The sequence below is a fragment of the Molothrus aeneus genome, chromosome 5 (assembly GCF_037042795.1).
Source record: "Molothrus aeneus isolate 106 chromosome 5, BPBGC_Maene_1.0, whole genome shotgun sequence".
Taxonomy (NCBI): Eukaryota; Metazoa; Chordata; class Aves; order Passeriformes; family Icteridae; genus Molothrus; species Molothrus aeneus.
The window spans coordinates 15260801-15273092 of NC_089650.1; the positions used below are offsets into that span (position 1 = coordinate 15260801).

A 12292-nucleotide genomic window follows, 5' to 3' on the forward strand; every position below is an offset into this window, starting at 1 on the left:
CATTTTGGCATCCAGCCTTTCAAATAACATTCCAAAACAAGGAAACCACAGTATTCCTGTTTTTTTATCTGTTGTGCTATCAGCAAACCTTCCAACCAGATGCTGCACTGTTTGCTGGACAAATGATACATAGAGAAGACTGAGAGTCACAAAGTAGACAGTCATATTTTTGGGCTCTGACGAGGGTGGGCAATAGAGAAAAGGACTATCAGAAATTGTAGATGCTTTTCCTGGTGCTTAGTTAATACTGATCATTATTCCAATGTTACTTTTTGCAATACTTTGTAAGACAGGAGTAGGCAAATGCAAATAATAACTGGTTCCTTATTGCAGTTGTAGGGACAGTGAGGATGATACTTGGAGCAAAATTCTACTTTCTATTAAAATTACTGTAGCATATTCCAAAATTTTGACCTATGTGTATTGAAGGACTTGAAGACTGGATTTGGGTACAAGTTCTCCTTAAGCGATTTGGCTGTGAAAACACAGAATTCCATTAAATTCCACAGAATCCATTAAAGCTACAGAAGCAGCCATAGGAAGTATTCCTGATCATAACAAAAACAATTAGAATGAAGAGAGTTCTTCCAGGAGTATGATTCATAGAGTTTTTCCAGCCATATTCTGTATAGTAAGAAATATAAAATCTCATTCCACCTTGTCCTTTTCAAAGAGGTCCTGAGACTGCCCTGCTATCCCAAACACCCATATTTATAAATATTTCCTGCAATCCCCTATACCCCCAACAAGCCTATTTCATCAATGAGCCAATTCCATTGGCAAGTCCCTTGTGAAAGGTTAATTTCAAGTCTCTTTTCTGCCAGATCCTAACCAGGATGTGCTGTCCTACCTGGGACTTGGTCACCTCTCCCAGCATCAGAAGGATGGTCACACAGCTTTCAGGCTGTCACAGAGTCTGAATCAGCTTATCTGTCTTCATGACAAAAGCCATGCTCAGGCTTAATTAGTGCAGGGAATGCAGCACATCTCACGTGCCTGTGGTGTAATTCATTATTATCAGGCTGTGTTTGGGACACACCAAACACATTTGCTAAGCAGCTCATATGTCTGACAGCTGCAAAACTGCCTCTGAGAGTCTTCCTTTTGACTCTCGGTCCTAAGCAAAGCTGTATCTCTAAATTTCTTCCTCCAGTCAAATATCATACTCCATTCCTGCAGTCAGATTATTTTCTTTAATTTCTTAGTATTCCTTGATGCATGTGACACACAGTAAATTCTCTGGCTCCAAGAGAAAGTGTCCTTTTTTTGTTCACTTAAGAAGTTCCAATTGCTTTTGCTATGCAGCACATCTTCCCTGGATTTCATACTAGGAATTTAAACTACACAAAGACACAACTACTAATCCCATACCAGACACTTGTAGTTTGTACAACCATTCATTTCTCCTTTTTCTCCCACTCTACCCTTTATACTTTCATCCCATGTAAGCTTTACATTTCTTGATCCACAGGTACCTCTCCAGCATCCAAAATAACCTTTAACTGGAAAAAGAGAGTTTAATAATCCCAAAATCTGGATTACTGCTAACCACTTAAACTACCAGCCTTCTGCCTTAGAGGAACAGGGGTTTTGAGAAATCAGTTCAGTGCTTGGGGTCACGCAAGTTTTTGGTGCTTTTCTGTTTTAGATATTCAAAAAGGAGCTCCAGCCATTAATGCAGAAGTAAAATACATTAGTGAATTACACATCAGAAAAGTCAAACCACTGCTGCCACAGGATGAATATATTTACTATGAATATTAATGCATCTCATAGAATTAAACATTAATACTTAACATACATACTACAAACTTTTAAAATCCTACAAACATTGCAGGGAGAGGAAGAGGAGGAATGAACAAATGAGACAGGCCCCAGAATCTGGTTCCAGAAATTAAAATGTATTTCTGACATAAGCTAAAATTTCCACGGGTAACAGCACAACTTGCCACTATGAATAATTTCTGGCAATGCAACAGAGTCTACAAGGATTTGTTTTAGGTTTTCTACCTCACCCACCAAACTGCAGAAGTGTAGATCCATCACTGCCTACAGCATAAACACTCTGAGCTGGGCAATGAGACTGATGGTTCAAAATTGAAGGAAATAGGCTGTTCCTCTGCACCTGAGCACTGATTTCCCTCACCTGCCACAACACCTTCCCTTCTAGTGGCAATAGCACTTACAAAAGCTCAATTTAACTGCAGCAATCAAGCATACACTCCTGTCTAAACACCACCATTTCCACCAGTTCTTCAAGGTAAACTCTGCATAAGCCTGCACAGTGCGTGGCAGCCAGCTCTAATTTTAGCCTGCTCCCAATTACACATCTTGTCTAAACTAACCATTTGGGCTCTCAATAGAGTGAGAAAGGTGAGTCAGCCCAGCTATCCTGGACACCCATCTGAAGGCAGAATAAATAACCCAGCTTTCTGCACTGTCAAGGCAGAAAGGAGCTGGGATCGATTGAAACCTGGCGCCAGACCTGACAACAGCTGAAGTGAAAGGAGAAGAATCTTCCCCTTGGCTAAACTGGGGAGTAAAAGGCCACCCAGCACCTCAGTAATGAGGCTGGGTAGTATGTCCAGCCAAAGGCTTGATGAGGGATAGCAGGGAGATAGTCTTGATAAGAAATGTGGCTCCAGAAGTGCAGAAAGAGCAAAGCCGGATGTGCATTGGTTACAGCCTCCTCCGGGATTCAGACATATGCCAGCTCTGCAACCACAGAGCCTGGCACAGGCCCTGAGCACTGCAATACCTTCCAGCAAGTCCACAGGAAGAAAATGCTGCACCAGAATATCCCAGCAGGCAGGCAGAATTCCTCAAAAATGAAGCCCCAAGCCAGGCAGCCTTGATAATCCACTCCTGTCACTGAGCAGAACGAACCCTCTTCAGCAGCGGGCTGGAAACAAACTGTAATCGAACACCTCTCTGGCCCAGCATAATCACATTTCCCTCTCTGAATCCAAGTACTCTCCCTGCTTCACAAGGCAGTTTCTGTGGCTCTTCAAATCCCTGTGGCTGCTCTGTTTGGTTTTTTCACTAGCTTGTTCAGAGCAGCCATAGGAGAAAAGCACCAGCCCTGAGCACTGACCCTGCGTTTCAGCGTGCAGCAGGAGATGTTATTTTTCTGGACAGCAGCCCAGAGACACTGGGCAAAGCTGGAGCAGCAGCAGATGTTATGATGCATGCTCTCCTGCCCCAGCTCTGCCTAATGAGGCAGCAGAACCCACAGAGCATGAGAGCACCGACGCCAAACTGGAGACTGAGGCCTGCACCTTCATCTTTTTCATTATGTTTAAGGCCGGGTTTTGTTGCAGGCTAGGACATGTGAAAAAATCTTTAAAAATACAGATCGATACCTCCTATTGTTCAGAGAGAGAGGAAACGAAAGATATTCTCTGCCCTAGCTGCAAGAAGCAACTCTCAGTTGCATAAAGCATTTGCCCAAATTGACTTACCACAATCATTTGTGCTACGTAGCTCTCTGGGCCAGTGTATTCAGTTGGATCTTTAACTTTGACAAGAACTATAAAGTACAAATAATGCCACATGTTGTGTTCTGCCTTTATATGCTCCTCAAACGAAACGGTCTTGTTATCAAATTTGTCTCTCTCCAGTCCTGCAAAAAGAGAAGAACATAAAGCCAAAAAATAAACTTCAACATAAAAATACGCAAATCTGTTAAATATGTTAGAGAAGGGAACCTAACTTAATTTAAAGGATCATAAATTTGAAAGATCTTAATTTAAAAGCCATAACTGCCAGGCAAGAAATACCAGGCCAGAAGGCATTCCTGACAGCAGTCTTTCAACGGGACATTTATTCTCTTTTGTGATACTTCCTCTTAATAACAATAACAATATAATAAATATGTTACAGTTTTACAGAGCCTTCTATGCTGAGGGCCATAAAGTGTTTTACAAGTGTTGGCTGTGGCTCTTTCTAGATGTATACTGGGAAGCACATAGTGTGCAGTCCAGGCCCTGATCTTCCAAAGATTTATGCACACTTTTAGCATCAAACATATAAAGAGTCCCACTTAAGCTTCAGTGAGATTGTTTGTGGGCTTAAACCTGGCAGAGAGGGTGAGTCTCTGCAGCTCTGTTGTCACACAGTCTTTACAGAGCTGTAGTCATAAGAATTGTTTTTTATTTTTCCCTGTAATGGTCCAGATCTCTGAAGAATACCAGAAGTGAGGAAGGAGAGGAATCACCAATGTTTGCCTCCCTGGATTTCCTGTCCACAGCCACTAAAGACAAGTAGTGCTCTGCACAGCATTCATCCCTGTCAGCACAACCACCATGGAAACAGCACCCAGCCTACAAAAAAGCAGGTATCTGTGAAGTCCCCCAGGGAGTGAAGGTCTGTCCCTCTTTGTGAGTGCATTTCAAAATAAGTGTGATTTTCCATGGGCTTTGTGTGGATGATTTCCACCAAACTCTTTTGTTCCCTGCTTCATATCACCTTCTGAAATGGGCAGCTTTTGCTGATGCTCCCCTTCTGGAATGCCCTGTGCTGTGAAACAGAAGCTGCACTTTCATCTGCAGCAAGCTCTGAGAGTCAGCAGCTGCCCCATCTCCATTAGTGGTGGTGATGCAAGCGTGAGACTCAGCTCTTGTGCCTCGGAGTCTGGGTGGAGACTGTGAAGCCACCTCTCAGCAAAGCTAGGTTTTGATTCACAAACCAAATCTGTCTCCTACTGAGAGGGAATAAATTTGGAATCAGCCTCTGGAATTTTTACACTTCCCTTGTAGAAGATAACCACACCTGGGGTCCAAGCTTTATTTATTGAGGAATAGTTCACTTTCACTCCTTTCACCCTCAAATATCTCAAGAGATCAGTAACACCTACCACAGATAAAACAGGTGGTCTTTAGTATCTCCTCCTTTTTCTGCTTTTCACTCCTGAGATCAGCAAATGTATCAATGATGACTCCAAAGATCAGGTTGAGAACAATAATTATGACAATGAAGTAAAACAGAAGATCATAAACAACTCGTGCAGCAAACAAGGGCTCCTGCAATAGCAAGGTTGCAATAAGGTATAAAAATAGCACAAATCTAAACATATATTAAATATGTTTAGATAAATATTAATAATAGATATGTATAATATCTAAATATGTATAGATAAACATATGTTTAAATATGTTTAGACAAATATTAAACAACATTTTCACATTAGCTCAACCAAAGCTACAGTTCTTTCTTTTCATATGCCAAATTCTGCTAGCCTTACTCACAGGACTAGGGAGGGACTACCCAAGTCCTTTTCTTCACCATGATAGAAACCTGAAGTCACCCAATTGCTCCGTTTTCCACACATTCATGGGAATAATAGCACTACTCTTTGTGGAGTGCGGTCAATATAATTAGCATTAAACAGCTGCTAAGTGGCAAGGGTCAATTTCAAAGGGTCACTTTCAAAGTCTGTAAGTGCTTACAGACTCCAATGGGAATAAATTTTGGCTCCTGCAGAACCTCCCAGTCTGTGAGACAGGATATAGACTCCTACAACCAGCACAGGGAGCTCTTCCATGCAGATCTGAGCTGTCTCTGGACTCTTGCAAGCCCTGCTGAGATCCTTTATCCTGAATTTATTTATAACGTGTATGGTGTGGCTCATCAAGCAAAGTGCTGCTAGATTGCCTTTATTTGTGATGTTCTTTTTTTTTTGAACCTTAATAAAAATGCATGAAACCACCCAAATATTAAGGGAGGTCCTTAAATGAACCACATTTTTGAGGAAACTTCTGGAGGAGAAAATATGCCACAACAGATTAAATTCTGGTTTGACCTCCATGCTGGTTGAGTACAAGTAAACAACAGGACCTATTCCAGGGCAGGTGCCATGCTGAATATAAACTAAAATGTCCAGGTGGAACCTCCTGGGCTCAGTCCCTGCCCGTTCCTCTGGTGCCATTGCTGGGCCCCTGGAGCAGAGCCTGGGCCCTGCTCGGAGCCCTCCCTGCAGGCAGGGACACCCAGGGCTGAGGGCCCCTCTCAGCTGGGGCTCCTCTCCAGGTTGGACAGCCCCAGCTCCCTCAGCCTTTCCCTGCCAGAGATGCTCCAGGCCCTAAATCATCTCTGCAGCCTCCACTGGCCCCAATCCAGGAGCTCCCTGTCCTTCCTGTGCTGAGAAGCCCAGGACTGGACACAGCACTCCAGATTTGCCTCCCAGGGCTGACTTCTTAGCAGTTCTTTGAAGGTTATGGTATTCTGCATTTTTCCAGAAGTGGTAAACAACTACCTAGAAATCCTTTCTTCAAGTATCATCATCACACTAAGCCTAGCTCTTCCCATTAAATATCCCATCTGGGATCTAAAAAACACATGGATTAGTCAACCGTGTGACATGAGATCAGACTAGATACAAACACTGTCTATAACCTCCAAAAATTGACTTTGGCATTCATGAGATGCACAGGGAGTAATGTGTTTCTTGAGCCAAAACACTCACATCTTTGGAAGGCTTTCTGAGCACGTCTCCCACACCACCACCATTGCGCAGGCCTTGGTTCAACACGGTCACAATGCACATGAGCAGGGTGTCACAGGTCCTTTCTATTCCATCTTCCTCTTCTTCACCTGCAAACAGGAACCACGGCATCAAATAATCACTCATCAAACAAAGCTACAATTCTGTTAGAGAAAGCAACTGCAAGACACATCTGCCTCTCGTATTTCTCATGCAGAACCTCATTGATCATCCCCACCCATGTGCACATCCCTGCTGGTGACATACTTAGGCACATCAGGCCCACTTAGCCTGAAGAGAGATGGAGAAAATCACAAGCAGGGCTCCCACCAGAGCTGTTAATGAACCAGAGCCACCATCTCTGCTCATGGGAGCACCCCTTCTCCTTGCAGTCCTCCCACTGCTTTTCCAGTGGGCCCCCTAAAAATGCAGCATAGACAAGCAGCAATATAAACAGAGAATTAGAAGCACATTTGTAAAAGGATTGTCTTCCTGTGAAATCATTCCTCTACCTACTCATGTAGAAGCCAAGTCATGTTAGCATTTCAAACTATTAAGGAGAGGCTTTTGTTCGAGTCCGTCTGTCCGTGATCTTTCCACCAGTGCACGTGCCCAAGCACAGGTCTGACAGACATTAAATGAAAGGCTCTCCATGGCCTCAGCCTGAAAATTTGGATTCTGTTCTTATCTGCGCTGCAGAGCTGCTGTGCGGTTTTGGCCGAGCCACAGAGGGTACTATTGTACAGGAGATACTTGAACGTGCAGAGGAGCTGGGCTGGAACACCAAACCCCAGGGGGACTTGGTCCACCTTGGCCAGAGTCCCTCCCACCACATATTCACTGCTTCCACAGCCTCCCTTTGAAGAGCCCTGCTTGAGCTGTTCCCTGTGTGCTGCTGGCTTGGGCTGAAGGGCCAGGGCTGTGACTGCATTCCTCCTGCCTTCCTTCCTCTTCAGGGACACGCTCGCTTGGGGGGGAGGCAGCGATTCACTCTCGCTGTGCTCCGTGCACTCATTGTAACAGAGTTTAATAAATAACAACACCCTGCTGGGAGAGCTGACTGATACACATATTTAACAGCCCCAAACCACTACATCTGGGCCACTGAGATAGACTCTGATAAATTGAATTGACTGCAAGCACTCACATTGCAGACAAGTAATTTGGATTTAAATTTAATTTTGGATTTGGGCTCCCAGACTGTGGCGCATGTATCCTGGCTGGGATGGGCAGGACAGCACTGGTGTCTGCTGCTCTTGCCACCACTGCTTCTGCTCCACAGGCGAATTAAATGAGAAACAACTCCCTACTGAAGGAGCTTTGAGCAAAAAGAAAAGCAAAAGCAGACATCAGGACAGACTTCCCTGTTAAACTATATGGTCATTACAGACACTACTCCCACAAATAATCCTGGATTTAAAAATAACTGCCTAAATATTGAAACTGAAAGGATTGAAACAAGAAACCTTTTTTATCCTGTCATACCTAGATTTTTCTTACTAGCACAGTGATGTTATTCATACCAACTAATCTTTGCTGTTGTATCCTGCTACTATTCCCTCTTTTCAAACAATACTCCATCTTTTTTTTTTTTTTGCTTGAGAAGGAGACCATCCACAAAATAAATAAAAAGCCTTCAAAAAGCCACGGCTTCTATTTGTTTTAGGCAACTACAATATTTTCTCTGTTCACAAGACCAGATTCAGGTGCTGGGAGCAGCAGATGATCAGATTCTGGTGAACAGAGAGGATTAATCCGGGGCTGAGAATTGAAGAGGGAATTATCTACCAGCAGCCCTAACACCCAACTCTCCCTGTCCACTGAGATGCTAATTCAGAGCAAGCCAGGCTTCAGAGAAAAAGATACATCACCTTGCACATCTTGCAACACAGAACATCAGCATCCCAGCCAGAAAAGCTCCCAGAAACTAAAGATCTTTCTCAGGTTGCAAGATCTTTGCCAGAGAACCAGACAGCCCAGAGTTGCAATGTAGGCTGTGGGGAGTGTACAGACATCATTTTTGCTGTTCTATTCCACTCCCAGATGTGGAGCTGCCTTCAAGCTGGCAGCCAGGCAACCCTACAGGCACATGTTCTGCCTCAGCTGTCTGTTCTCAATGCCCAACAGCATTCACAGTGCAGGCTCAGAGCCCTCTAGGCATCAGCAATGCCCAGACTTGAAAGAAAGGAGTGGATCTGTAGAGTGCACTGTTGTTAAGGACCCAATATTAACATTAATTGAGGTTCAGGGGGGGTTATTTGCAAGCAGTTCCACCCTGGAAAGTGGCTTGTGAGAGTCTGGACAGCATTAGGCAGGCTGTCTTCTGATTAAATTTAATTCACAGGCAAAACAGGTTAAGGGCTAAGACCACATCACAATGTGGGCAGGGGGAGGGATAATAGGGAGGGGGAGGAATAACAGGGAGAATTACTTAAAAAATCCTCATCTGATGGCCCACAGCTACCTGGGCCACACAAGCACATCAGGTGAGACACACCTGTGCCCACATGGACCCAGCAGAACTTGCACAGAGCAGGACCAGGCCTGGCAGTGGCATGGCTCTTTGGAAATGTCCCATTTTACAAACAGGTGTCTGTGCACCTTCCTAGCACATGTCTTCATGGGCTACAGGAGGAGGTATGTACTGTAGGATGTGAAGTTCCTGTAAGTGATCAGGGACTTCACCAGGCACAGACTGAAGTGCTATGGAAATGTCTTTGGAGTGGAGAGAGAGACACTCCAAGGCAGATGAGATGAAGTTTTTTCATGCTGACAGCCCAGAGCAGCAGTGAGCAGCAGGCTGCAGAGAGGGGAGCACAGCACACTGCCTCCCCAGGGAGCTCCCTCACCAGTAAGAGCAATGACTGAGCACAGGCTCCACCACTGAAACCCAAGGAAGAAGCAGAGTGCCATCAGAAGCAAAGATCAGCAGTGATCTGATCTCAAAAGCAATGTAATTCCTGTCTCACTCAGGACCTGAGATGCCACTGAAAACATTTTCTCTCTCCCACACACAGCTGTGGACTTCTCTGGTGCTGCAATATGAAACTCCCCAAATCTCACAGAATCATAGCACCATTAAAGCTGGAAGAGACCTCTGAGACTGAGTCCAACCACTCACCCAACCATGCCATGTCCTCCACTAAACCACATCCCAAGTTCCCCATCCCCACAGCTTTTGAACACTTCCAGGGATGGTGATCTCATGCCTTTGCATTCCACCACGCTCACACTTTTGCCAGAGAGGAAATCTGTCCCAGGAAAAGACAGAAAGTAGAAAGATTCTTTTGACCAGGTGGCTAAGGTGAACAAAACCGCTCTTGCTGAACGTTGGTGGGTTTTAATGGTACGGGATAAATAAAATCTCTTCAAGATTAAGTAAGAGTGCACTTAGATGTTTTGTCAGCCCTTCTTCATTATGGATTGATTTTAAAGGAGCAGTACCCAAACAATGAGAAATGTGAGATTTCTATCATTTAAAGAGCTTGGCAAAAGCCATACTGCATCTTTTTGACTGATTGATTACTCTTTGAATGCAGCAGCTTTGCCAATAGCTCTTAGACTGTTTTCTCTATCTAGCCAGACAGCTTCCCATGTTCTTTATGAGGCCTGTTTACACACCAGCTGGGGAGAAAAAGCCCGCTTTTATAGCCCTCTCCCTGAAGGCTTTGATCCTAAAAACTCAAAAATTAGTGGAAGAATAAAGCTTATGAAACAACACTGGCACACAGTAAGGGACAGTTTATGTCCTCACTTTCAGCCCCCAGCAGCCACAGGCAACTGTGGCAGTAAATACTTTGAGCCTGAAGACCATTCACTGTGCACACACCTCCACTGCAAAGGCCACAACACATCAAACCAAACAAGCCCTGCACTGAAACACCAGCCACTCAACTAGGCTGTGCCCCATGCAAAGAGGGGGACAGACAGACAGACATGTGGGCCCGGATGTGGGTTCTCAGGTCTTCTGGCTACAAATACAGCCTTGGCCCAGATACATATAGAAAAAATACACAGAAGCTTGCTGACAGATATGCTATGCCATGAAAATGAATTTCTGTGGCCCTAACTGATCTACCAGTGGCTCAGTGTGTGCAGGTGAGGATGCTGCAGACAAGCAGCAAGCTGCTTCTCTCTGCTAAGTCACTTGGCAAGAAGCAACCTGTACATTCAAGCATAATGATTCAGCAAGCTCTTTTAATAACAAAATTAATGCCAGTGCATTTGGAAATCAGGTGTGGGAAGCACTTCCATTAACAGCAAAGCTGCCAACTAAGCTCCAAGCCTTGCAGAACTTGAGCACTTCTGACTCACAAGAGTCATTGTCACTTCTCACACCAGCAGAAGTCCCTGAAACAGCAACACACAGATCAGAGAATCACAGAACCTCAGGTCTGGGTTGGAAGGGACCTCAAAGATCATATCATTCCAACCCTCTGCCATGGGTGGGGCACCTTCCACTATCCCAGGCTGCTCCAAGCCCCATCCAACCTGGCCTTGAACATTTCCAGGGGTTCCTTGGCTCTAAGTGATCATTGGTCTGAGGGAGGTTCTGTACTAACCTGGGTTAAGAGCTGGGATGCTCGTGGAACAGTTCTCCTTTGCACAGGCTCCCATCATTGATGTCAGGGTTGTAGTGGGAACTTCACCAATACCTGTGGAAAAAGCAGGATGTTGACAAAAAGACAGACTACATTGATGTTAAGTTTTAGATCATTATTTCCAAGGAGTGAAGCACTGGGTTGGAGAGTTAAGAAGAAAAAGAGAACAAATTACACCAGCAATTCCTCCCTCCATGAAAGATTCTGCCTCAACAGCTCAAAGCAATCATAATGAACAAAAACATAGTTTTATATTTACTGTATATCACAGCTATTCCCATTTCATCTCCTGAAATTAATGAATCTACATCAAATGCGGCTGCTTCTGGTGAGCACAAAATATATTCAAAGCAAGAAACAACTGTCAGATATGAAAATAATGTCAGTTTTAAAAACCATTAGATAAATTATTCACAAAAGCTGACAAGAAGGACACCGAGCTGACATTCAGTTATCCTGAATGTAGAATATTTAAGGGTTTTCAAGGATTATAACACAGTTTGGTACTCATTTGTAAATATGTATGGGTTTGTGTAAAACACTAATTTAACATTCCCAAAGTGGTAAATGTGTACATCAGCTTGATTTTATCAAACCAATTTTCTCTTGTGCACCTTCAACAATTTTCTGCATTTCAAATTAGAGATACAAAAAGGTTTAAGGAGAAAAAAATGAAGGCAAAACTATACAACAAAATAACAGCTTAAGACAGTATGTGTAATGCAGAAAACATGCACTCTGACTTACTCTTTCTGCTACTTTATAAAGAAAAAATTTAAAGCACTTGTCCTGGGAAGCATAATGTTCCATCAACATGCAGTCAGCATATTTTCTTGATGAGTTTTTGATCAGAAATGGCAATGTATGAAGCCAGCAAGAACATACCCACACCACAAAAATCTGCCAAGAACTCAACAGAAGCAACACAAACACACAGGAGCTGCTGCCCTGGATCAGACCAGATGGTCACAACTACCTTTCAAAATGAAACTTCATACCTTAAGTTCTGTCCCAAAAATGAATGGTAAGTCAAATATAAGCCAATTTAGCCCCTAATGGATGATCAGTGGCAGAAAAAATAAAAAAAATTTTAAAAAATCACAGTATGTTAAAGAAATCTGTCAGGTTCCTTTTTTCTTTATATGGTTTTGAACCAGCTACAGAAGTACGCCAGGCCCATGAGTCTTGAATGACCTTTGCCTTGTTTGTG

At 43.7% G+C, this 12292-nt stretch overlaps 1 protein-coding gene across 1 annotated transcript in view; it reads right to left on the minus strand.

Moving 5' to 3' along the window:
* Positions 1–12292, minus strand: part of ITPR2 (inositol 1,4,5-trisphosphate receptor type 2) — a 244615-nt gene that overhangs the window by 21263 nt on the left and 211060 nt on the right. Inside the window, exons 52-55 of the mRNA XM_066549543.1 lie at positions 11044–11136; positions 6464–6591; positions 4856–5021; positions 3462–3622 (exon numbers count right to left, since the gene is read on the minus strand). Coding sequence (XP_066405640.1) covers positions 3462–3622; positions 4856–5021; positions 6464–6591; positions 11044–11136 — 548 coding nt within the window. The remainder of the gene's footprint in view (positions 1–3461; positions 3623–4855; positions 5022–6463; positions 6592–11043; positions 11137–12292) is intronic.